This window comes from Enhydra lutris, unplaced genomic scaffold (genome assembly GCF_002288905.1).
Source record: "Enhydra lutris kenyoni isolate GAN:26980312 unplaced genomic scaffold, ASM228890v2 scaffoldscaffold20, whole genome shotgun sequence".
Classification (NCBI taxonomy): Eukaryota; Metazoa; Chordata; class Mammalia; order Carnivora; family Mustelidae; genus Enhydra; species Enhydra lutris.
Window position 1 is genome coordinate 4,921,078 of NW_019154104.1, and position 27,209 is coordinate 4,948,286.

Consider the following 27,209-nt stretch of genomic DNA (forward strand, 5'->3'; position numbering starts at 1 on the left):
TGACGTTGTAATGGGGGCCAGTTTGGGCCATGACCTCAGGACTCACTTCTTAGACAGTGTTGATCTGATCCCAGACACTTGAAAATTTATAGTCTAGTCCAGAGGTCCTGTAAGTAGCTTTTGACAGAGAACTAAATATTCTGGAACCAAGTTGCTGAGCCACGAATTCACTGTGGTAAATCAAGACTCTGCTACTGCTCTGGGATGTGCCTGTGACACATGGAAAGAACATCACAGCATCTGGGAGAGGGAAAGGAATAATGTTCACCATAAAGGGCCGCCTACTTAAGAATGGACTCCTTGCCGGGGACCCATCTGTCACCCCAGTCCTTGGGTGTCCATATATCTCCCTCATTAGAACACAGGCCCAGAGAGAACAGCAGTGTCTCCTCATAGTGGAGGCTTAAGTTGTGTAACTAGCTGGAGCGTTCTTACCAACTGTGCTTGTCGACGGATTGCAGCCCTAGATGACTGGATTTCAAATATTTCAGATCTCCAAATACAGAAGGTAGACAAACCGTGTTGAACTAGATTTGGCTTTTCTTTGAGTCCGTGGGCCTGGCGGGTCCTGAGCACTAGCAGTCAGGGCCAGACTGTAGTGTTACCCAGTGCCAAAGAATAGACCCATTTTTTTTTTTCCTGGCCCTTGGACACACTCTGGAGAATTCTTTTTTCTCTGTATTAAGTTCCTGATATCAACTTGCACATTATTTGGCTATTTCTCATGCAAGCAGAGGGCAGATTATGAAACAATTTATCTCTTCTTGTTGTTTTCTGGTGGTTTCGATTTTGCACAAGTGAGCACTTAAAGCATATTTAGGAAGCGCCAGTCCAGTGTGCATGCCTGAGTAGTTTCAGCGCTGTTCTGCCAGATGGTGGATTTGTTCGGTTTGGTTTGGTTTGGTTTTTGAGTATAAGACAATTTGTTGTGATAGTAATAATACCTTAACCATAATAATAGCAAACCCTTGTTGAGTGCTTTATGTAAATAAACTCAACTAATACTCCCATTGAATTCATTCAGTTTATCTTGTATTCGCCTCCAAAGAAAATTTTAAGAGGTTGTAACAGAATTCACACTGGAGAGAGGCTGCTTAGTGATTTTTTTGCGACTGCATAAACAAACTTGGCTCTAAACAGGAAGGGATTGAATATTGAGCATCCAGGATTGGAGGGGCATTAAAGAAGGTATTAGAACTGTATTCCTTCTGTTTAAAAATTGAGTAGAGACTTGGAAGATAAAAATAGACATAAGTCAAGTTTCTAGAATTGCAAACTGCAGTGTCTGAGTTGCAGAATATCCTGGACGGGGTTAATGGCAGATTAGACATGGAAGAAATTGGTGAACTTGAAGGCATAGTAATAGAAGCCATTCGTAATGAAACAGAGAGAAAAATATTCTTTTTCAAAAAGCAGAGAGAGCATAAGTGAGCTGTGGGGTAACTTTAAATGGCCTAATATGCATATAATTGGGGCTCCCTAATGAGAGAGGTAGATAAGAAATTTTTTGAAGAAATAATGCCTGAACATTTTTCAAATTTTATGAAAACTATAAATCCTTAGATTGAGAAAGTTCAGTGGAGCCCAAGCACAAGAAACATAAAACTGAATCAAAACACTTCATAATCCAAATTGCTCACAACCAGTGATGAAAAGAAAATCTGAACAGCAGCCAGAAAGAAAGACACAGCACATGCAGATGAACAAGCATAACGGTGGTGGCAGGTTTATTGTCAGAAACCATACACGTCAGAATATAGTGGCGTGCCACCTTTTGCATACCAGGTGGGTGGGGAGTGAACTATCAGCTCTGATTGCCATAGCTAATGAAGATATCCGTCAAAAATGAGGGCCGAGAAAGGCCTTTTTCAGACACACAGCAGTTGAAAGAATTCATTAGCTGGACTGCAAGTCCAGGTTAAAGGAGTCCCTTTACATAGAAGGAATATGATATCAGAAGGAATTCCGAATCCATACAAAGAAAGGAAGCGCATTAGAAGTCACAGCTACATCCATGGCTGCTATATGCGTTCTTCCTTATTATTTAGATGTCTTTAAAAGATAATTGGTCATTTCAATGAAAATAATAACTATGTAGGGTGGGACTGATAACCTGTGTGAAAGTAAAATGTATATATAGTGAGAGGATACAGTCTGGAAAGGGAGAAATGGAAGTCTGCATTTGTGAAGCTGTTGACCGTGATAAGTTAAACCCTAAAGCACCCACTGACAGTTCTGCTTGGAGACGTCAATACCCATTTCCATACGTGATAGAACAAGTCCACAGTTGATTGGTCCATAAAGATACAAGACCCTGGAACAAAACAGTTTACCTGTTTGACCTAATTGACATTTATAGGACACGCCACCCAACAACAGAATACATGTTTTTTTCAAGTGTAATGGAACATTTACCAAGATTGACTATATTCTGAGCCAGAAATAAGTTTTACAGATTAGAAGGGTTTGAGTGCGTTCTCTGACCTCTGTCAACCCTCAGGTCAGTGATTCACTACAAAGACTTGTAGCATTCAGAAAAGCTGTGCTACCCACCAGTTTCTGTTGATCACAACAAAAGGCTACAGATTATAATGTGTAAAGGGAAAAGGTGCTTATGGAGTGCCCAGTGGAACAGACCTTAATTATTCAGTGTTTAGCACCTCCAGGGGTCAGACTGATATCGTGTGGCCCAAGGCCTTCACCATAAATCACATTGCAAGTGTAACTATTGGGTGTGGCCTAAGTCCCCAGATATACATAGAGATTTTTATGAGGTGGGATGGTCCAGGGTCTTACAGGGTATTCCCCAAGAGCTGCACAAGGGCCAGTCCTTTCTTGGGAACGTGCAGAGTTGGAACATCCCAAGCCTGCTTCGCTTTTTTCTGCACAGACCATAATGGAATTAGTTTAGGAATCAAGGATAGAAAGATCTTGGGAAAATGCCCAAGTATTTGGAAACTAAATAATACACTTCTTTAAAAAATTTTTTTAATTTCCATTCAATTTAATTAATATATACTGTATTATTAGTTTCAGAGGTAGAATTCAGTGATTCATCAGTTGTATAGAGCCTCTGGTGCTCATTCCATCAAGTGCCCTCCTTAATACCCGTCACCCAGTTACCCCATACCCCCCCCATCTTCCCTCCAATGACCCTCAGTTTTTTCCCTATAGTTAAGAGTCTCTTATGGTTTGCCTCCCTTTTTTGGTCTTATTTTATTTCTTTTTCCCTTCCCCTATGTTCATCTGTTTTGTTTCTTAAATTACACGTATGAGTGAAATCATATGGTATTTGTCTTTCTCTGACTGACTTATTTCACTTAGCATAATTGTTCCATCCACATTGTTGCAAATGGCAAGATTTCATTCTTTTTGATAGCTGAGTAATATTCCATTGCGTGTGGTTTTGTGTGTGTGTGTGTGTGTGTGTGTGTGTGTGTGTGTGAAGATGTGGTGTGTATGGTATGCATACCACATTGTCTTTATGCAAGATCTGTCAGTGGACAGCTGGGCTGTTTCCATATTTTGGCTGTTGTGGACATGACTGCCATAGACTTTGGGGTGCATATATACCTTCGAATCACTATGTTTGTATCCTTTGGATAAATACCTAGTAGTGCAGTTGCTGGGTTGTTCTATGTTTGACTTTTTGAGGAACCTCCATACTGTTTTCCAGAGTGGCTGCACCAATTTTCATTCCCATCAACAATGTAGGAGGGTTCCCCTTTTTCCACATCCTCGCGAACATCTGCTGTTTCTGGACTTGTTAGTTTTAGCCATTCTGACCAGTGTGAGGAGATACCTCATTGTGGTTTTGATGATGAGTGATGCTGAGCTATTTTTTCATGTGTCTGTTGGCCATTTGTGTCTTCTTTGGAGCAATGTCTGTTCATGTCTTCTGTTCATGGATTTTTAAAAAAAGGTTTTATTTATTTGAGAGAGAGAGAGCACAAGTGAGAGAAGGAGAGGGAGAAGCAGACTCCCCACTTAGTAGGGAGCCTGACATGGGGCTGAATCCCAGGACCCTGAGATCATGATCTGAGCTGAAGGCAGTCGCTTAACTGACCAAGCCACCCAGGTACCCCTTGATGTTTTGTTTTTTGGGTGTTGAGTTTGATGAGTTCTTTATATCTTGGATACTAGCCCTTTATCTGATAAGACATTTGCAAATATCTTCTCCCATGTCATAGGTTGCCTTTTAGTTTTATTGACTTTCCTTTGCTGTGCAAAACTTTTTATCTTGATGAAATCCCAATATTTCATTTTTGTTTTGTTTCTTTTGCCTTTGAAGATGTATCTAGCAAGAAGTTGCTGTGGTTGAGGTCAAAGAGGTTGCTGCCTGTGTTCTCTTCTAGGATTTTGATGGATTCCTGTTTTAGGTCTTTGATCCTTGATTTACATTTAGGTCTTTCATCCATTTTGAGTTTATTTTTGTGTAGGGTGTAAGAGAGTGGTCCAATTTTGTTCTTCTGCATGTGGCTCTGCATGGGGCTGTCCAGTTTTCCCAACGCCGTTTGTGGATGAGACTGTCTTTTTTCCATTGGATAGTCTTTCTTGCATTGTTGAAGATTAGTTGACCATAGAGCTGAGGGTCCATTTTTGGGTTTCCTGTTCTGTTCCATTGATCTGTGTGTCCGTTTTTGTGCCAGTACCATACTATCTTGATGATGACAGCTTTGTGATACAGCTTGAAGTCTGAGATTGTGATGCCTCCAGCTGGTTTTCTTTTTCAGCATTCCTTTGGCTATTTGGGGTCATGAATGAAAGAGGAGAAATAAAAATCATAAATAAATAATACATTTCTAGAGAAGAAATCAAAAGTTAAATTAGTATTGTGAACTGAATGAAAATAAAAACAACATATCAATATTTGTAGGATATTGCTAAAGCAGTACTTAGGGAGGAATTCTTTTTTTTTTTAAGATTTTATTTATTTATTTGTCAGAGAGAGAGAGAGAGCACAAGCAGGCAGAGTGGCAGGCAGAGGCAGAGAGAGAAGCAGGATCCCCACTGAGCAGGTAGCCCCATGTGGGACTCGATCCCAGGACCCTGGGATCATGACCTGAGCCGAAGCCAGAGGCTTAACGGCTGAACCACCCAAACACCCCTCGGGAGGAATTTTTGATTAATTGCCTATATTAGGAAAGAAAAAAGGTCTTGGATTTATACTTTAACATCCACCTTAAGAAACTAGAAAAGGAAGAGTAAATCAAATCCAGTGTATGCAAAAGAAAGGAAATAATACAAATTAGAGCATAAATAAATGAAATAGAAAAACACGGAAACAATAGAGAAAAATTGAAAAACCAAAATCAATGAAATCAAAAGATCTTTAATGAGAGTTTCAATAAAACTGATAAACCATTAGCCAGACTGTTCAGGATAAAAAGAGAACACAAGTTGCCTAAATCAGGAATAAGACAGTTGCCATCATTAGAGATTCTATAGATATTGAAGGGAGCAGGGAATATTATAAAAAAAAACACTATGTCAAGAAATTTGACAACTGAGAAGAAATGGACAAACTACTCAAAAAATATAAACTACCAAAACTCACTTAAGAAAGAGATCATCCAAACAACCCTATATCAAAGACATTGAATTTATAGTTAAAGAGCTTCCCACAAAGAAAACTCTAGGTCCAGATGGCTTTCCTGGTAAATTCTACCAAAAACATAAGAAAAAAATAAAAATTCCACACCAACTCCTCCTGAAAATTGAAGAGGAGGGAATATTTCTCAAGTCATTTTATGAAGTTAGCATTTACACAAATACCAAAACCATTACAAGAAAACTATGGACAAATATTCCTCATGCACATAGATGAAAAACATTTTAAGGAAAAATTTAACAAATCAAATATGACAATATTAAAAAGAATAATGCATCATAATCAATGGGGTTTATCTCAGGAAAGAAAGTTTGTTTTTAATATTTGAAAATCAGTGTAATTTACCAGATTAAAAGTCTAAAAGAGAAAAAGCCATGTGATTATCTCAATGGACAAAGAAAAAGGATTTGAGAAAATCCAGCATCCATTCTTGATATAAACTCATAGCCAAATTGGTGTAGAAGAGCTCTTCCTCGACCTGAGAAAGGGCAACTGTGAAACACTGACAGGTAACATCAAACCTAATGGTGAAAGACTGGGTGCTTTCTCCCTAAATAGGAATGAGATAAGGATGTTGCCCTCACCACTACATTCAGCTGGAGGTTCTTGGATAATAAGGCATGAGGCGATACATGGAAATAAAAGGCATCCGGATTAGAAAGGATGAAGCAAACCTGCCTGTATTTGCAAACAGCATGATGGTTTGTGTAGAAATTCTAGGGAATCCACAAAAATGGGTGATAGAACTCACAAGTAAATTTAGCAAGATTACAGAATTCAAGACCGGTATTCAAGAATCTATTGTGGTTTTTTTAAAGGATTTATTTATCTTTGGGGCAGAGGGGCAGAAGGAGAGGGTGAATCTCCAGCCGACTCCCTGCTGAGTGAGGAGCCTGATGTGAAGCTCGATCCCATAACCCTGAAATCATGACCTGAACCAAAATCAAGAGTCGGACACTTAACCTCCTGAGCCACCCAGGCAGCCCAGAAATCTATAGCAATGAATGAAAGGAAATTGAAATCGAAACAATACCATTTATAACACCATAGTAAATACTAAATACTTAAGGGTAAATCTGAGAAAATGTTCGCAAGGCATGTACACTGAAAACTACAAATCATTGTCAAGAGATGTTCAAGACCCACATAAATGAAGAGATATGTTGTGATCATGGGTTGGAAAACTCAATATGGTTAAGATGCCAGTTCTCCCCAGATTGATCTATAAATTCAACATAATCTCAATCAAAATCCGAGCTAACTTAAAAATATGTATATTGACAAGCAGATTTTATATGGAAATGTAGAAGACTAAGATTAGCCAAGAAATTTGATTAATGAGAACACAATTAGAACACTAACACTACTTTCAAGATTTATAAAGTTACGGGAGTCAAGGCAGGGTGATGTTGGCATAAATGTAGACAAATGGTTCATTGGCACAACAAAGAGAGTCCAAGAAAGACTGTACCCATCTGATTTTTCACAAAAGTACAAAGGCAAATCTTTGGTAAGTGGGACCAGCATACTTGGCTATCTATCTGTAAAGAAGTAAATGCCGATCTTTACCTTGCAACATGTACAAAGATTGTTTTAAAATGGATCATAGACCTAAATGTAAAACCTAACCCTATAAAAGTTTTACAAGAACATATAAGAAAAAAAAAATCTTTGTAACCTCAGGCTGGGCAAAGATTTCTTAGATAGGAAACCCAAAGCACAATTTAGAGGAGAAAATATTGACAAATTTGACTTCATCAAAATTTAAGATTTCTCTTCTTCAAAAGACATGTTAAGAGAATGACAAAACTTTATAGCTGAGAGAAAATATTAGCAAATCACTTATCTGGTAGAAAACTTATATTCACAATATATTAAGAACTCTCAAAACTCAGTAATAAGAAAACAAACAACCCAATAAAAATGGATACAAGATTTAAAAAAAAAGGATACAAGATTTTAATAGACATTTCACCAAAAAAGATACTTGGATCACAAATAAGCACATGAAAGGTTGGACAATATCATTAGTCATTATGGAAATGCCCGTCAAAACCACAGTAAGATACCACTTCACACCCATCAGGACGGCTATGGTAAAACAGACAACGGTGAGTGTCAGCCAGAGTGTGGAGAAACTGGAAACTCCCTCCCTCTCCCCCCGACTGTAATCTGCTGGTGGGGATAGTAAAATGGTATTGCCACTTCGGAAAACAGTTTGGTATTTCTTAAATATTAAAAATAAATGTATTATCTGACCCAGTAATTCCAGCTCTAAGTATATACCCATTAAGAGAATTAGAAACATATGTCCCCACAAAAAATTATGCATGGGTGTTCATGGCAGCATTTTTTATAGTAGCCAAAAAGTGGCAACAATCCAAATGTCCATTAGTGGCAAATGGGGAGGTTCAGTGCAGTCTATCCAAACAGGAGTATAAAGAAATGGAGTCATGCTATAATTTGGATGCACATTGGAAACATACTAAGTGAAAGAAGCTAGATACAAAAGGCCACATATTCCATGATTCTGTTTTGATGAAATGTCCAGAGAAGGTAAAAATATGGAAATAGAAAGCAAACTAGTGGTTGCCTGAAGCAGGGGTGGGAATAAGGATTGACTTCTTGGGGCAGAAAGGATCATTTGGGAATGATGGACATGTTCTCCAACTGCACTGTGTTGACGTTGCACAGCTTTGCGTTTATTAAAAGTTCTAAGGGGTGTGCTCAGAGCAGGGGGCCTGAAGAAATGGCCCCTCTGTTTACAACACACCCAACAGGAATCTGGGTTCATTGTGACAAGGAGCACAAAATCTGTGGCCTTCCTATGAACAAATACCCTACACGTGTATAAATAAAAATAAAATCTAGGTTGTTGAATTGTACTTAAACTAGTGAAATTTATGGCGTATAAATTATCCCTCTATCCTTTAAATAGAGGATTAAAGAATTAAATATTCTTTAAATAGAAATTTATGGCATATAAATTATCCCTCTATCCTTTAAATAGAGCTATTTAAAATAAAATGGTGTACAGTAATCAGAACAGCATAATATTGAGGAAAGAATAGACAAATGAATGGAACAGAACAGAGAGGCCAGGAATATACCCTTTCAACTATAGTCAACTGATTTTTGACAAAGGTGCAAAGGCAATTCAATAGGGGAAAAGATAGTTTCTCTAACAAATGGTGCTGGGCACAACTGGACATTCACATGCAAAAGACAAAAATCTAGACACAAACCTTAGACCTTTCACCAGTGTTAACTTAGAATGGATTGTAGCCCTAAGTGTAAGACGCAAAACTGTAAAACTTTCAGAACACAGGAGAAAGTCTAGGTGACCTTGGGTGTGGCACTGGGGTTCTAGATGCCATTCCAAGATCACTGGATCCATGAAAGAGAAAATTGATAGTGTAGACTGTGTTTAAACCAAAAACTCTCATTCTGTGAAAGATACTGTTCAGAGAATGAAAAGACAAGTCATAGACTGGAAGGAGATAGTTGCAAATACATAAAATATCTGATAAATGATTTGTATCCAAAATATACAAAGAACTCTTAAAATTCAGCAATAAGAAAACAAACAACCTAATTGAAAAAAGGGCCAAAGATCCCAACCAGCCACTTCACCAAAGAAGATATACGGATAGAAAATAAGCATCAGAAAAGTGCTCCGCATCATATGTCTTTAGAGAATTGCAAATTACAACAGCAAGGGGACACTACTACGCACCTATTAGAGTGACTGAAACTGGGGCACTGGGTGGCCGAAGTCATGATCCCAGGGTCGTGGGATCGAGCCCCATGTCGGACTCCCTGCTCAGCAGGGAGTCTGCTTCTCCCTCCCCTCTGCCCCCCTGTGCTCTTTCTCTCACTCATATTCTAGCTCAAATAAATAAAATCTTTAAAAGAATGACTAAAATCCAAAAAAACTGATAACACCAAATGCTGACAAAGATGCTGAGCAACAGTTAGTCTCATTCATTGCTGGCAAGAATGCGAATGGTACAGCCACCCTGGAAGACATTTGGACAGTTTCTTACAAAGCTAAATATAATATTGTTTCAAAGCTATTCATAAAGTATATTTATTTCACTCTTTCTTACGAAGTCTCACTCCTGGTATTTACCCACTTGACTTGAAGTCTATACTCACACAATAACCTGCACATGAAGGTTTATAACTGCTTTATTCATAATTGCCACAACTTGGAATCAACCAAGTTTTGCCTTTCAATGGATTAAGGAATAAATGGAATATTATGTAGGGACAAAAAGAAGTGATTGGGCCACAGAAAGATGTGGAGGGACTTTAAATGTTAAGTAAAAGTAGTGAAAGAAGCTAGTGTGAAAAGACTGCATCTGCATGATTGCAACTGTGTGACATTCTGCACAAGGCAAGACCATCAAGACAGTGAAAAGATGAGTGATGGCCAGGGGTTCAGGAAGACGGAGGTAGGGGTGACTAGAGGGTAAGGGACCTTTTTAGGGCAGTGAATTTATCCGTCTGGTGCTGTAATGGTGGACACATGACATTATGAATTTGTTAAAATTCATGAACTATAGAACACCGTGAACCCTAAAGTGGTTTAAGTATGGACTATAGTTAATAAAAAAATAAGACTCAATAAATATGAACAAAAGAATCATCAGGATGCAACACTGAAAAAATGTTTTGCTTGTTATATGCCAATTCTTCCTCTGTAACAGCTGTCAAGAAAATGACAGAATCTTTGAGCCGTACCTTCTGTGACAGACCAGTAACCTCTGAGCTCCCAGGCACGCAGTCCGTGGTTGTTGGCTCCTTGTGAGTGGAAGCAGTTTCTCCTTCTGGTTCTGTAGAACCATCTCTCTGTGGCCTTTTACAGCCTGGAGGGACAATCACTATTTGACAAGAGCAGCTTGGAAGAGACCATTCTGGAAATGATGGTGCATGAACCCATGGGTCATTTGCTGGTGCTTAGTGCATCTGGGGCCCTGTCCAGAGTGGCGTCTTCTCTGAACATCAGCAGCTAACTGGGTGGGCATTGTTTGGCAGGTCGGAGAACTGAGTTCTGAGTCCTGTTGTGTCCTTAGCTGGCTGCCAGGTTTGGGGCAAGTCACTTACTTTCCCATGGCCCATCTCAGCTTCTCTGTACAAGGAGTGGGTTTTCTGAGGGGGCGGGGGTGTCCCTGGTTTCTTCCAGTTCCAGACCCCATTTCTGTCAATATCAAACCTTCTCCCACACTTTGGCCTGGAGCGGAATGTGTGTCTTGTGTGTATACATGTGTCCCGGGGCACTTGGTACAGCAGAAGCCCTCTCATGTGGAGGCACGAGACGCCCTTCCAGTAGTGTGCCCTCTCTCCACCCTGGGTTGTGCATAGACACCCAGGGCCTGGCTTGCTCCGGGCTGGTGGCCCAGGGCAGGCCCAGAGATTGGGGGCGGTTCAGGCACCTGCCGCTCCTCCCAGTGCTGTGTTCTTTCAGCCCTTTGTGCCTTCATACATGCCAGCCCTGAGCTCTATCTCGGCAAAGAGGATCTCCTCCATCTCCAAAGAAGTGCCCAAAGCAGTTCTGGTATTTTCCTAGCCCACAACTGAGCCGTGGTCTGTGGTGTTATTGTGACTCCAAAATTCAAAGGCTCCGAGTTGGAAGATTTTCCTAGTAACTGAGACCCCAAGAGTATTTAACAATTTTTTTTATGTTGAATGAGTTAAGTCGACATTTTGGGTTAGAAGGTATTCTTCAGTTAGTATTATGCTGTGAGCCTACCTTTGCTTACTTTAAGGACCTTGGGACAACTTGACTGAGAAGCTCCGTGAGGTCTGAATGGGGTTATGGTGAAGTACCTGATCAGATTGTCAACCTGGATGTCAAGGTCATGTGTCCTTAACGAGGGAGGGTAAAGGACCAAGAATCTATTTCTTCTGACAGTTTATCATATCCTGGGACTGTTTTCTGGCCCTCTAGGGCAATATTGAAAAATTAAGCTCCAATGAAAACAACTCAGCCAGGTTTTGTATGTTTGATTTTTTTAGGACTTTGTTTAGAGAAGTTGCCTGTTTCCTCTTCTACCAGTAACCTCCACGTGGACCGGGAACAGGATGTCATCACCTGTTATGAGAAAGCAGGGGACATTGCTCTCCTATACCTCCAAGAGATAGAAAGGGTAAGTGAGGACCAAGTGTTTCTTCCAGTAGATAATTTTTTAAAAATTTCAAATCAGACTGTAGAGAGCTGTGATCGATCTCTGGAAAACCTTCAACACATCTGCCTCTGGGTGCAAAGCTTGACTTCTGTTTCAGTGCAAAAGAGATGGTGGCAACAGTGGGACCTTGTAAAGAGTGTTTGGGAAGCATTTAACATCCTCAGAGCAGAAATGACGGTGTGCCCCGAGACTGGCCAGTCACTCGTGCTCTCCTGGTACACAGTGGGCTGCCTTCATTTGTACTTAGGGGGACGAGATGCCAACAGAACGTACCTCCAGGGTTTGGGAGGCTTTACCTCAGTAGTTACTCGAAAGAAAGTTACTGCTGGGGACTCCCAGCTGACCTGCTTGGAGCAAGTGTGTATCCTCTGAGACCATCTGGGGTGGCTTCCTCCCAGCAGTCAGTGGTTGCCTGTGGTGGGGAATGAAACCAGCAGCTGACGGGGGCCAGCCGAGCAGACACCCTCGGGCACAGGAGGTTAGAGGCTTGTCTGCTCTGAACTTGTCTCTTCAGAAGGATTGCTGCCTTTTAGCTTTGCTCTTTACTGTTCCTTCATCTCAGCCTCAATTTTACCATCTGTGAAAAGAGCAGAATAGTTTCTACCCCGTGGAGTTCTGGTGGGGATTATAAAAGATCATGTAAATGAAGGGACTTAGCCCAGATGCAGAAACCCTAGATTCTTAGCGAACGTCACTTATTTATTTATTTATTTATTTTACTAATAACAACCGGTTTTAGTCATTTCTGCTCCCAGCAGAGTTTCCTGACATTCTCACCAAGGCTTGCCACTGAGATTCCCCCCTTTCTGCCCAGAGACATGTCCTGTGAGATTATTTGAAAAGATGAGAAATCCTGTGAGACTTTGAAAATGATCCAAGTCTTATTTCCCATCAATTTTTTGGGTTCTCGGTTTCCCTGAGGATTAGAATGGTCTGGTTAGCTTTGTTCCATTGTCACTGTGCAGACTGGCAGTCTTCTCCTAGTGTGTTGATGTATGTGACAAGGATCAGAATTGCTTTGTAAGGGGCAGGCAGTGCAGGTGAGCACCACAGAGAGGGGGAGGGGAGAATGATGGGACCAGCTTGGAACCTGGCCAACACCAGCATGGGTTCTAAATCAGGGGTCGTGATGTCTGGGAACTCAGGAAGATCCTTGACCGTCTTGCCAAAATGTTCTATCAGAGAGCTGCTATGAAAAAGGAATTTTTTGGTTATTCAGAATTTGTGGTATGATCTTTAGAGAAATGACTGTGCAGCCTGCTTTGAAAATCCACACTGTTTTCATCACATGCCTCCTTGATAGCCAGTGCTTGGAAGGGGAGAAGCTGTTCTTGTTGACCCCATAGCCCTTTTGCCCCGTAGGGGCCCTTGCTTTGCACCTTACTCTCCGACAGTTGTTACAGCCCTGTCCTCTCGGGGCTGCCTTCTCCTGGCTGGCAGAGAGGAGGTGTGTCTGTTACAGGTGTATTTAATGACACAGGGACTGGCAGATCTGGATGTACTTCCTGTTGTGTTGTGTGTAACCACCTCCTCACTGTTGGGTTCTCTGTCCAGACCATCGAGGAGGAGACTTGTATAATCACAGCATTTTTTTTAAAAAGATTGATTGATTGATTGATTGATTGATTGATTTTGGAGAGAGACAGAGAGAGAGGGAGAGCGCATGAGCAGGAGGGGCAGAGGGAGAGGGGGAGAGAGAATCTCAAGCAGACTCCACGCTGAGCACAAAGCCTGATGCGCGGTTCCATCTCACAACTCTGACATCGTGACCTGAGTGGAAATCAAGAGTCAGACACTTAACCAACTGCGCCACCCAGGTGCCCCTGATCATAGGATTTAAAAGAGATTTTTGTGTGCAGTTTTGAGGAGACAGTGTCAGAGGATGTCAGATTTGAAGATGAAATGGAGGACCAGACAGGGAGGACACATAAAAGTTAGGACCAAAGCTAGGACTAGAAGAACTCTTCTGACACCCAGTTCAGGGCCCACTCATGTCATTATCCCAGGCCGCTGCACACAAGTGCACACTGTGTCATTTCCCACACTCTTACCTACAGAAAGCACTCCATTTGGCCAAGCGAGCTCTTGGTGGCGTGAGGAAGCTGCCTTAGGCTTGGGTACAGTCCTAGGGAGTAGAGATGATTTTCACATTTCTGGCTCCGATTTTCCAGTGTGAGTTTTCCTTTATGGGAAACCACTTCAGGCCTCGCCAGGTCTAGCAAGCTGGGATATTAGTACTGGGAGAGACTAATTGAACCAAGTATCTGTTTTGACTGTAGTAAGTGCTCAAGAAGCCATTTGTTGATTGATGGGAAGTCTAAGAAAAACCACTTTCCTTAAGTGAGTGCTGGGCTTGGTGGACATTCAAGGTCTTTATGAGGCAAGATGGGGGGGTGCTATGTAGAAGATACCACCTTGGCCTTTTTTTTTTTTTAATTTGAACTTAAAATAACTTTTAAGAATTATGCTAAATTAAAAACAGAAATGTGGGGCACCTGGGTGGCTCAGTTGGTTAAACAACTGCCTTCAGCTCAGGTCATGATCCCAGGGTCCTGGGATCGAGCCCTGCATCAGGCTCCTTGCTCAGTGGGGGGCATGCTTCTCCCTTTCTCTCTACTGCTCCCCCTGCCTGTGCACCCCTGATCTCTCTCTGTCAAATAAATAGATCAAATAAATAAATAAATAAATAAAAACAGAAATGTTAGGGAAATAGAATCTGAAAGAAGTAATGGACTGGGACAAGCCTAGGTAAATAGTGCTTTGTTTTTCTGGGTAGGCAAGCCTTGTATCCAGAAAATCCTGCACACTCTGTTCCTATATGGGTTCTGCTAGGGACAGGCCATTGCTCATTGGTTTCCCTCCATTTCCCAGCCATTCCATAGTGAAGAAACTTCTGTTGGCCAGGACCTTTGGCATTTTATTTATTAGTATTGGTTCTTAACTTCAGTCACTAGCAAGAAAAAAATTGGGGAAGAATTTTTGAAGACAGATTGGAGTGTCATGGTCAGTATTTTCTCATGATCTGAAGCCACAAAATCATGTTTCTGAGGCAGCCCCATTCTCTGAATAGTGGAGATGTTTGATGATAGATTTGTTTGCTACCTGAAGGACAATAACTCTTTAGAAAGGAGGAGACCTTGGCTGACCCTTGAGGCAGCTAACTTAAGCTGTGAGAGGGAGCAGAGCACTGTGGTAGAGTGATGACCAGTGTTAAGATCCTGGATTTGCCACCTTTTAGCTATGGGACTTCGGGCCAGTTACGCAGCCTCTCTGTGCCACCACACGATCCTCATCTGTAAAGTAGCAATAGTGACTGCTATCAGGCTATGGTGAGGATAGAGTGGCTTAATGTACTTCCTGGTACGTGGTTAGTAACAGTTAAATGTTAGCTTTGTTGTCATGTTTTGTACCTGTGTCACCTGCCAGTGGACTCTTTCCTCATCTTAGAAGATTTCAGATAAGTAGAACATTAGAAACATGCTGTTTTGGTTTTTTTTTAAGATTTCATTTATTTATTTGACAGAGAGATCACCGGTACGCAGAGAGGCAGGCAGAGAGAGAGATGGGGAAGCAGGCTCCCCGCTGAGCAGAGAGCCTGATGCGGGGCTCGATTCCAGGACCCTGGGATCATGACCTGAGCCAAAGGCAGAGGCTTTAACCCACTGAGCCACCCAGGTGCCCCAATGTTAATTTTTTTTTTTTTTAATTTTATTTCTTTATTTGACAGAGAGAAATCACAAGTAGGCAGAGAGGCAGGCGGAGAGAGAGGGGGAAGCAGGCTCCTGCTGAGCAGAGAGCCCGCTGTGGGGCTCCATCCCAGGACCCTGAGGTCATGACCTGAGCTGAAGGCAGAAGCTTAACCTACTGAGCCACCGAGGTGCCCCCCAATGTTAAATAATTTTTAACAGAATATTTACAGAGTAATTTTTCTCGGGAGAACTTGGTTTTCCCTCTCTTGTGCAGAAGCTGATGGGACAGCATCTGACCCCCACCAGAGTCTCTATGTCATATCTGGGCTCTGGGCTTCTGTTTACCCCCCGACTGTCTGACCTTGGTCCAGTCATGTATTTCTGTGTGCTGCAGCTTCCTGTTCTCATTGGGGGGCTAATATTGCCTGATTTGTCTGGGGCTAGAGAACTCGTGAGCCAGCTGCCATAGGAAATTTCCATGTATTCTTGTCCCCTCCACCCCGTCTGAAGGTGGAGGCAGGGCCAAAGAATATTTGAATACACGAATTTGAATATTTGAAATATTTCAAATATTTGAAAATTTGAATACACAAAAGCAGGGCAATTAACTATTTATTTAGTGTTGTTCTTGTTCTATTAGGGTAATAGAGCCATCTGATTTTCTCTGATAGTTTGTTCTCTGAAGGGGAATAAAAGATACTTCCAAAATTGTGCATATACAACAACTTAATCAGACAAATTGAGTTAGATTAGAAATGACAGAGGCTGTCCTTGATTTGTTTCTCTTCAGACGGTGGCATCCTGCCAACGGTAAATAAAGTTACCTGCCCCACCAGGAGCTTCTCGTGGTGCCGTGATAGGAATAACGATGACTTCACTCTTGAATATCATACTCTGAGCCCTGCTTTTGGCAAATGAAATCATCCCGTCTCTCCTTTGCCAGCAGCAGCTGACCAGCTGCTTATGGCTGTCCTGAGCAGACCAGGCTGGAACTTCACCTTCCGCCGACAGTTCACTTCTTCACACCCTATTTGTGAGAAGAAGTGAATGCTAAATGATGGGCTGCCAATCGACTTTGATAGGTAGTTTTAGGGCTAAAGTTTTGAGGAGAAACAGGCAGTCCCCGAATATTGCCGGGCCCCACCGGAATTCCTCTGTTCTTCAGGGAGTCGCTCCCTGGTGAGCGTGGCCAGGCCTTGGCCTCCTTTCCTCCTCGCTGTTGGGGGGACTTGCAGCCACAGAGCTGAGGTGCCAGACTTGGTGGTGGGTGAGATTCAGGTGCATCTTGAATTCGAATGAGACATCCCAGGAGAAGTGCTCGGTGCTGCTGATGGCAGAGGTGGGGTATGACTCTAGGGCTCCACATAGCCATGTTTTGGGCTTTCACGTGTGAGACAAAATAAAGGCAAAGCTTCTGCCTTCCGTGCCCTTTCCATTCCCTCCCTCTCCACTCGAGCCAAAGCAGCAGGGACCAGGTTCTTCCTTGAAGAAATGTCAAGCCAGCGATCAGCCTGTAAATGCGCTCTGACTCTAGGCCTGCCATCTGACTGACTGGGATGGGAGGCCACATGCACTTGAAACTGAGTTAGAAAAGTCTGGAAACCAGAAAAGGACAGTAGCTTCTTTTAATTTCCATACATTCTTGGTTAGTCTTTGTCCTCATAATCTTACAGCATTAAAGAGTGTTGTCTTTTCTCACTCAACATTATGTCAACACTTGAAAATGTTTTCATGGAGATACACTATTTCATCAAGTGCATGGCCTCTATGATATAATTACCTTATTGTTGGGTCCGACCTGTTGTAAATAATGCTGATGTTGCCTTCCTTCGGGTAACTCTCCCCTTGCTGTCATTGTTTCCCAATGGCAGATTCCCACAAGTGGAGGTATTTTTGACATTCTCTTTAACTACATATTGTGTTCCATTTGCTTGCTACGAGTCATGCCAACATCTCCCTTTGGCGCGGTGCAGGGGGATAGTGGTCGCTTTGCACTCTTGACGGGGTTGCTATTATGTCAATGTTATTTTGCTGGTTTGCTAGGTGACAGTGGTGCCTTGCTTGCAATTTTGGTTTGCATTTCTTTGACTATCAGTCAGGGTGAATTTTTTTCCCATCTGTTTGCTTATGATTTATATTTCATTTCTTTTTGAATTACAGCATTATTGAGATAGCATTCACATACCATACAAATCACCCATTTAAAGTACACAATTCAATACCTTTTAATATATTTAGAGTCATACAACCATCACCAATCTTTAATTCCAGAAGAGTTTTGTTGCCCCAAAAAGAAACCCTGTCCCACTAGCACTTACTCTCCATTTACCTCTGATCTCCCCCAGTCTGAACAGATTTGTGTATTCTAGACATTTCATACAAATAAAGTCATGGGGTCTTTTATGACTGGCTCCTTCGGCATGTCCCAATGCTGCATTTCTTTCTACTGACAAATAATATGCAGTTTTATGGATATGCTACATTGGGTATAATTATCTATTCATCATTTATCATTTATCATTTGGGTTGCTTCCACCTTTGGGCTCTTATAATAAGGCTTCAACAAACATTCATATACAAGATTCTGCGTGGACAATGCTTTCATTTTTCTTGGGTATATACCTAGGAGTGGAATTGCTGGGTCATATGGTAACTTTATGTTATATTCCATTCTTGTCTGTGTATCCATTCTTGTCTGTATATACTTTCTGTCCAGTTTTTGGATGAAGTCATTGACAATTTGAATGAAGTCTACATCATAAATATGTTAACTCTTTAATCATATTTGCTCTGAGTATTTTCTCAGTCACTAAATTTACATTTTTAAGTTGCTCATATATTTTAAATCTGTATATAGTTTAACCTGATTTTTTTTTCATTTATTTCATTGTTTTAAAGCTGAAATATTGGGATAGACTCCCTCCAAGATTTAAAAAGTTTTCAGTCCTTTTCCATATTTTCAAAACAACTTTTAACTTCCAAATCTTCTTGGGATTTATTTTGTTGTGTGACACTAGATATGACTCTAAATGAATGTTTTTCTCAAATTTCACTACCACTTTAAGATGATCTTATCTCTGTTTTTTTACATTTGCTATCATATATTTTAAGTAATTTAATAAAATTTTAGATATAGTAGTAATTCCTGGCTTTCCTATTTTGTTCTGCTGATCTTATATTGTACCAGTATGACACCATTCAATAAGTACTTCTTTATGACTGGTTTCAACATCTGAAAGGATTGTAACTACATATCACTTGTAATTTTCAGAATATCCCTGGTTCTTTTCTGATGATACTGCAAGGTGAATTTTAGAATAATTTTCTTGAGTTCTAAAAAAATCCTGTTGGGATTGGTTGGATTTTATGAACCCTATACATAATTTGGAGAATTATATTTAGTCTTCACTCATCTATGACCATGATATCCCTTTCCATTTTGCAAGACCTTTTGTTTCACAGATTTTAGTAGGTTTATTTTATTCCCAGATTTTCCTATTTGTATTGTTTTATGAATAGGATCATAATTTTTTAAATTATATTTTCACATAGCAATGCTTCTGATTTTTTAATTCACTTACACAAACATTTGTTGAGTCCCTTTTTTTTTCAGAGAGAGAGCAAGAGCATGAGCAGGGGTGAGGGTGAGAGAGAGGGAGAGGCAAACTCCCTGCTGAGCAAGGAGCCCAATGCAGGACTGGATCCCAACCCTGGGATCATGACCTGAGCTGAAGACAGATGCTTAACCGCCTGAGCCACCCAGGCGCCCCTATTGAGTGCTGTCTATGTTCTGTACTGTGCTTGATATCAGGGGCACTGGAATGAAAAAGCCACAGAGCCTGTCCTTAGGAAACATATGATCTAACAAAGACCCAGGCCTGTAAGCAGTGTGGGCCATGCTTTGGTGATGAACATGCAGAGGACTCTGCAAGCCCAGAGAAGTGTCTTGGTGGACCAGCCTGGTAGTTCAGGGATGGTTCCTGAAAGAGAGGACACCTGAGCTGAATTTTGAAGGCTGACAAGGGTAAAGACACAGGAATATTACCCACAGTGCTGAATTCTACAAAAATAGAGTTGATTCTTTTCATTTTTCTAAGAGTATGACTATGTGGCAGAGGAATGATTTTTGTTATTATTCCTTCCTATCTCATATTTTCCATTTTATCTCCCTATCTCCAGATTCTTTTTTTTTTTAAAGATTTTATTTATTTATTTGACAGACAGAGATCACAATTAGTCAGAGAAGCAGGTAGAGAGAGAGGAGGTAGCAGGCTCCCCGCTGAGCAGAGAGCCCGATGCGGGGCTCAATCCCAGGACCCCGAAACCATGACCTGAGCCGAAGGCAGAGGCTTTAACCCATGGAGCCCCCAGGCGCCCCCCTATCTCCAGATTCTTCTTTCCAATCTCCAGATTTTCTAAAACCATGTTAAAAAATAAAGGTTTTTTTTGTTCCTACTTAAAGGTAACTCTTTAATATATCCTCATTAAGGATTATTATTATTATTTTTGGAGATTTTATTTATTTATTTGCCAGAGAGAGAGAGAGAGTGAGCACAAACAGGGGGAGCAGCAGGCAGAGGGAGAAGCAGGCTCCCCAATGGGCAAGAAGCCTGATGCAGAACTCGATCCCAGCACCCTGGGATCATGACCTGAGCCAACACTTAATCAACTGAGCCACGCAGGTACCCCTCTATTAAGGATTATAATGTTTATATCCTCATTAAGTTTCCCACTTACAATTTGTAACAATCTTAGTAGGTATAATTATCCCCATTACACAGATGAGAACAGTAAAGGTCTGAGATTGAAGGAATTGTCCCAAGTCCACAAGGGGTGAGGGGTATCAGAACCTGACCTTGAACCTGGGTCTTGGACCTAAAGTCTTTGCCCCTCTTGCTGTCGTGCTTCCTTAGTCACTGCATACATGCTTTTGCCAAAGCAGGCCATGCGTGTTAAGGATGCTTGTTGGCAGTCCTGTTGCAGGGAAGTGTTTATCCTCAGAACAAGTAGTGGCTTCGACACTGCCAAACAGTGCTCCTGCCCAGGCCCATGTGTTAGAGGCTCTTTGTGAAGAAGGGATGAAATCCAAGATGTTTAGACTTAAGGCTAAACCCTGAGATAAGCTATTCTCTCTGCCTCCCCACTTGTATCTTCCCCATTCTTCCCATTTATAACCTAAAGCCTCATCCTGGCAGCTCTGACCTCTTATCTTTTGGGCTTTGTTCTGCCAACAAAGGCAGACTGATGGGCCAAAGGGGAAGGAGCTGGACTGCAGAGTCAGGTGGCCATGAGTTTTAGCACTGACTCTAAACACTTGCTACCGTGCAGTTTGGGGACTCACCCAGTGGAGCAAAGCTTCACTTCCTCCTTCAGTGTAGTGTGGATCTCAGTGGCTTTTTGTGGGGGAATAAATGAGAGAGCCTATGTGCCTACGTAGTGCCTAGTGCAGAGTAGGTTACTTTCTTTCTTTCTTTTTTTTCTTTTTTAAAGATTTTTATTTATTTATTTGACAGAGATCACAAGTAAGGCAGAGAGGCAGGCAGAGGGAGAGCAGGAAGCAGGCTCCCTGCCGAGCAGAGAGCCCGATGTGGGGCTCGATCCCAGGATCCTGAGATCATGACCTGAGCCGAAGGCAGAGGCTTAACACACTGAGCCACCCAGGCACCCCCGAGTAGGTTACTTTCTTACTGCTTTTTTTCCTGCATTTCTGATCGGTCTTGCAAATTCATTCATTCATTCATTCATTCATTCATCATGTATTTCATTCATTTATTATGTATATTGAATGCTTACCCTGCACCAAACATTGCAGTAGACATTGAACGTTATTAGTAAGTGAAATAGATGTGGCCCTGACTTTGTGGATGTTTCAGCACCACAGAGGGAGAGAGTCAGTAATCAAGTAAAAAAAAAAAAAATACACCGATAAATGCAGTGAAGGAATAGGATGGGCTGCTGGGAGAGGGAATAATAGAGGTAGGCCTATGTGATGTTAGGTGGCCACAGAAGTCCCTTCCAACAGGGTGACAATCAAGGTGACACCTCAAGTATGAGAAAGATCACAAGGGCAGCATGACCTAGTTTGTGTTATAGAAAGTTATTCAGACTGCTTGTGGAAAGTGGGAAGGAAGAAAAGGAGCACGAGATGACATGGAGAGTCCATTTAGGAGACTATTGTGGAAATCTCACAAGAAGTGATTGTAGCTTCCGTGAAGGTAATTGTTGTAGAAATGGATAGATACGGACATATTTGAGAAATAATTAGGAGGGACATGGTAATAGATTAGAGAGTGTCAGGGTTTCAAACTTTACCTCCCTACCTCCCACCCAGGGTCTGATTTGAGCATCTGAGTGAATGATGTTATTTATTAAGATGGGATAACTAGAAAATTATGTTTTGGGGTGACACTGGGCTTCTAGGAGCTTTACTCATGCTTAGAGTTTTCCTGGGAGTGGAATTTAAATGGTTCTTGTCCCCAGAAGACATTCTAGGAGCTAGGAGGGAGAGGCCCAGAAAGGGCCCCTTGAGGATGAGCCCCATCCCTGAGGTCTAGGTATATAGGCCCTTCCTAAGACTGAGGCTGAACCAGGAAAACCCAAGAATTTCTCCCTCCCACCACCAGCAATGTAACAAACATAGCACAAAGTAACAAGTAACTGTAGAATACTGCTGGGAAAGTGGCATGAATTTGGAGAGAAATCACCTCTAGCCCAAGCATACAGGAACTGCTGAAAATAGGATGGAACAGAAACACTTAGAAAACCCCTCCGGAATCCCTGGTCCCACAGTAAGCACAAGTCAGTAGCCCACTGCTTGAGGACTTTGAAGTCTGCAGTATATGGAGGTAATTATAGAAACAGCAAACCCAGCCCAACTTCAACTACTGACTGGATTGACTCAGTCCCCCACATTTGTTGCCTTATAGATGAAAAGAGGTGCCCATTTTCAGGTATAAATATTATTTACCTCGTCCTTATTCTCTACACACAATCTTCAACATTGTATTTAAAAGTATGAGATATACACAAGTGTACACACAAACTATTGTGAGGAGCAATAAGCAAAATGAAACCCAGAAGTGACCCAGGTATTGGAGCTATCAGATAGGAGCTTAAAAATATCAATGAATAGTATGTTAGAGATGGGGCGCCTGGGTGGCTCAGTGGGTTAAAGCCTCTGTCTTCAGCTCAGGTCATGATCCCAGGGTCCTGGGATTGAGCCCCACATCGGTCTATCTGCTTAGCAGGGAGCCTGCTTCCTCCTCTCTCTTTCTGCCTGCCTCTCTGCCTACTTGTGATCTCTGTCTGTCAAATAAATAAATAAAATATTTTTTAAAAATAGTACATTAGAGGATATTGTGGAAAAAGTATACAACATACATAAAGAGATGCGAATTTCAGCAGAGAGACAGAAACTATAAAAATGTAAAACTGAAATGCTAGAAATGATAAAACATGATATAAGAGATGAAGAAACTTTTTTTGTTAAGATTTCATATTTGGGGCACCTGGGTGGCACAGTCAGTTAAGTATCTCACTCCTGGTTTTGGCTCAGGTCAGGATCTTGTGGTTCTGGGACTGATCCCCATGTTGGGCTGCAGGCTCAGCAGGAGGTCTGTTTGAAGATTCTCTTCTCCCCTTTCCCCACTCTCATGCATGTGTGTGCACGTGCTCTCTCTCTCTCTCTCTCTCTCTCTCTCTCTCTTAAATAAATAAATAAATCTTTTAAATAAAAGGTTTTATTTTTAAGTAATCTCTACCTCCTCAACATGGGACTCAGACTTACAGCCCCAAGATCAAGAGTCACATGCTCTCCAGGAGCCCCAAGATAAATAAGTTTTTTGATGGCTTATTAGAATGCTGGACACAGCTAAGGAAAAAATCTTCCAGTTGAAGGTAGGTTAGTAGAGATGATTCAAATAGAAACCCAAAAAGAAAAGAAAAAAAGAGTGGGGAAAACCAAAACAGAGCATCCAAGAAATACAGAAAAAATATGTATTTGGTGTCCATAAAGGAGAGGAGATAGAAGCTGAAACAGAAGAACTATTTGAAGAGAAAATGGCTGAGAGTTTTTCAAAATTACTGAAACACAACAAACCACATATCCAAGAATCTCAGAGGACCCCAAGCAGGATAAACAGAAACCTACACTTAGATGAATTGTAGTTAACTATTGAAAATCAAAGACAGAATCTTGAAGGAAGCTAGAGAAAATGAAACTTTAAATACAGAAGAATAAAAGCTAGTAGTTACAGCAGATTTGTCATTAGAAACGATGCAAGTTAGAAGATATCAGAGAGATGGTTTTAAAGTGCTGGATGAAAAATTTCAAAACACCTTTGATGAAAGAAGACAAAGACTTTGTTTTTTTTATAGGACAAACAAAAGTTGAAAGAATGCATTAGCAACAGACCTGCATAACAAGAAATGTTAAAAAAATTTCAAGCAGAAGAAAATAAAGATACATACAATGAGATAAAGATCATCATCAATGGTGACAACAAGCATACATATAAAAGACTTTTTCTTATTTTTAATTTTTAAAAAATATAATTGACCACCTAAACCAATAATAGTAACATATTGTGGGATATACAATAGGAGTAAGATGTGTGACAACCAAAGCACAGAAGATGGGGGAAGAAATGTAAGTATATTGTTATAAAGCATTTATACTATATATGAATTGGTGTGATATTATTTGAACATAGACCGTGATAAACTAAAGAGCTATATTACATACCTTTGGGCAGCCAAGAGATGGAGGATGGGGACATGGGTGAATGGACAGGTAGACAAACATAATTAACCAGTCATTAGTGGAAATGAAATGGAATCATCAAAAAAGAAGAAAGAGAGAGGGGCACCAGGGTGGCTCGTGGATTAAAGCCTCTGCTTTCAGCTCAGGTCATGATCCCAGGGTCCTGGGATTGAGCCCCACATTGGGCTCTCGGCTCAGCGGGGAGCCTGCTTCCCCCTCTCTCTCTGCCTGCCTCTCTGCCTACTTGTGATCTCTGTCAAATAAATAAATTTTAAAAAAATGTCTTTTAAAGCAGAATGAGAGAGGAAAAAAAGAAACAACAGATGGGACAATAAAAAAACAAGCAAGATGGTTCCAATCATGTAATGGTTATATTAAATGTAAATGGTCTGAACAATTAAAAGGAAGAGATTTTCAGATTAGATGAAAATGCAAGCCCTAATATATGCTATCTATAAGAAAACCATTTAAAATTAATATATAAGTTGACAAAAAGTAAAATTATATACCATGTAAACAATAATCAGAACAAAGCTAGGGTGATTATTACATCAGAGAGTAGAATTTAGAATAAGGAATATTTTCAAGTGATAAAGGGAGAAGTTACACTAGAAAGGAGTCAGTTATCAACAAGGCACTGTAATTGTAAAAGTGTATGTAGCTAATAATAGAGCTTCTAAATGTCCAAAACAAAATGTATAGAAGAATTTATAACATTAAATGTGCATTAGGAAAAAAAAATTCAAATCCATGGTCTAAATTTCCAATTTAAGAAACTAGAAAAAGGACAAATTAAAGCCAAAGCAAGCAAAAGGAAGGGAATAATAAAGATCAGAACAAAAATCAAAAAAATAGAAAAGAGATAAACAGAGAAAATCAGTGAAACTAAAAATGGATTCTTTGAAAAGATCCATAAAATTTGTAAACTATTAACAAGATTGAACAAGAATAAAAGAAAAGACATAAATTACCAACACCCAAGATGAGGAGATGGTACCATAGATTCATAAACATTAAAAGGCTGCAAGGGAGGGCACTGGGGTGGCTCAGTGGGTTAAAGCCTCTGCCTTTGGCTCAGGTCATGATCTCAGGATCCTGGGATCAAGCCCTGCATCGGGCTCTCTGCTCAGCAGGGAGCCTGCTTCCTCCTCTTTCTCTCTCTGCCTGCCTCTTTGCCTACTCGTGGTGATCTCTATGTGTCAAGTAAATAAATAAGATCTTAAAAAAAAAAAAAAAGACTGTGAGGGGAGGGGTGTCTGGTTGGCTCAGTCAGTGGAGCATGTGACTCTTGATTTTGGGGTTGTGAGTTTGAGCCCCGTGTTGGGTGTAGAGATTACTTAAAAAATAAAATCTTTTTTTTTTTTTTTAAGATTTTATTTATTTGAGAGAGAGAATGAGCATAGAAGTAGAGGCTGAAAGCTGGACATGGAACTTGATCTCAGGACCCTGAGATCATGACCTGAGCCAAAGGCAGACACTTAACCGACTGAGCCACTCAGGTGCCCTAAAAAATAAAATCTTAAAAAAAAAAAGGTGGGGGACGCCTGGGTGGCTCAGTTGGTTAAGCGGCTGCCTTTGGCTCAGGTCATGATCGCAACGTCCTGGGATTGAGTCCCACATCGGGCTCCTTGCTCAGCGGGAGCCTGCTTCGCCGTCTGCCTCTGCCTGTCACTCTGTCTGCCTGTGCTCACTCTGACAAATAAATAAATAAAATCTTTTTAAAAAAGGAAAAAAAGGTGGTAAGGGAAAATTGTGACCAACTTTATGCCAATAAATGTGATCACTTAAAAAAAAAATTCCCTGAAAGACACAAACTACTGAAGTTCACTGAAGAAGGAATAGGTAACCAAAATATTCTTGTGTCTATTAAAGAAATTTAATTTGTAGTTAAAAGCCTTTCCATAAAGAAAACTACAGGTCAAGTTGACTTTATTGGTGAATTCTACCAAACATTAAAGGAAGAAATGACAGCAATACTATAAAAACTTCCAGAATACAGAAGAGGAGGAAAACATTCCCTAACTCATTTTATGAGACTGATATCTCTTATGAATATAGATGCAAATATCCTTAACAAAATATCAGCAAACCAAATCCAACAACATATAGAAAAGATTATACACCATGACTAAGCAAGATTCATTTCAGGAATGCAAGCTGACTTTACAGGTGAAAATCAATTAATGTAATGTGTCAGTAGAATAAAAGACAAAACCCATATTATAATGATAATTTCAGTAGAGGTAGAGAAAGTATTTGACAAAATCCAGTACCATTTCTCATGATAGGAATAGAAGTTCACATCTTCAACCTGATAGAAGGCACCTATGAAAAACCTATATCTAACAACATTTATAATAGTGAAAGACTGGATATTTCCCCCCCTAAGATCAGGAGCAAGACAAGGATGTCTGCTCTCTCTACTTCTATCCAGTATTGTAGTAGAGGTTCTAACCAATGCAATTAGGCAAGATAAAGAAATAAAAGACATGTAGGTTGAAAAGGGAGAAGTTAGACTATCTCTGTCTGCAGATGGCATAGTCTTGTATATAGACGATCCTAAGGAATTCACACTTATAGACCCTATTTTAACTAGTAAATGATTTCAGCAAGATTATAGAATACAAGGTCGGTATAAAAACTACACTTTTATTTCTCTACACTAACAACCTGAGTATGGAATTAAGAAAACAATTTCGTTTATACTAGCATCAATAGATACAAATACATGGGAATAATAAAAAGAAGTGCAAACCTTAGACCCTGAAAAATACAAATCACTATTGAAAGAAATTAAAGAAAACCTAAATAGTGGTAAGACATCTCACTTTTATGGAGCAAAAGACTTAATTTGTTAAAATATATCTGTATCTACATCTATACTCTCTCCATGCACCCACACACATATATACATATAATAAATACAAGATTTATTTTTAACTAAGACAAGTGCCCAT

General features: G+C 40.6%; 1 protein-coding gene across 3 annotated transcripts in view; it reads left to right on the forward strand.

The window, feature by feature from the left end:
- LOC111148467 (tetratricopeptide repeat domain 7B) overlaps window positions 1-27,209 on the forward strand; it is a 261,908-nt gene that overhangs the window by 50,823 nt on the left and 183,876 nt on the right. For all 3 annotated transcript variants that reach the window (XM_022505026.1, XM_022505027.1, XM_022505028.1), the window contains exon 4: window positions 11,633-11,763. In XM_022505026.1, coding sequence (XP_022360734.1) covers window positions 11,633-11,763 — 131 coding nt within the window. The remainder of the gene's footprint in view (window positions 1-11,632; window positions 11,764-27,209) is intronic.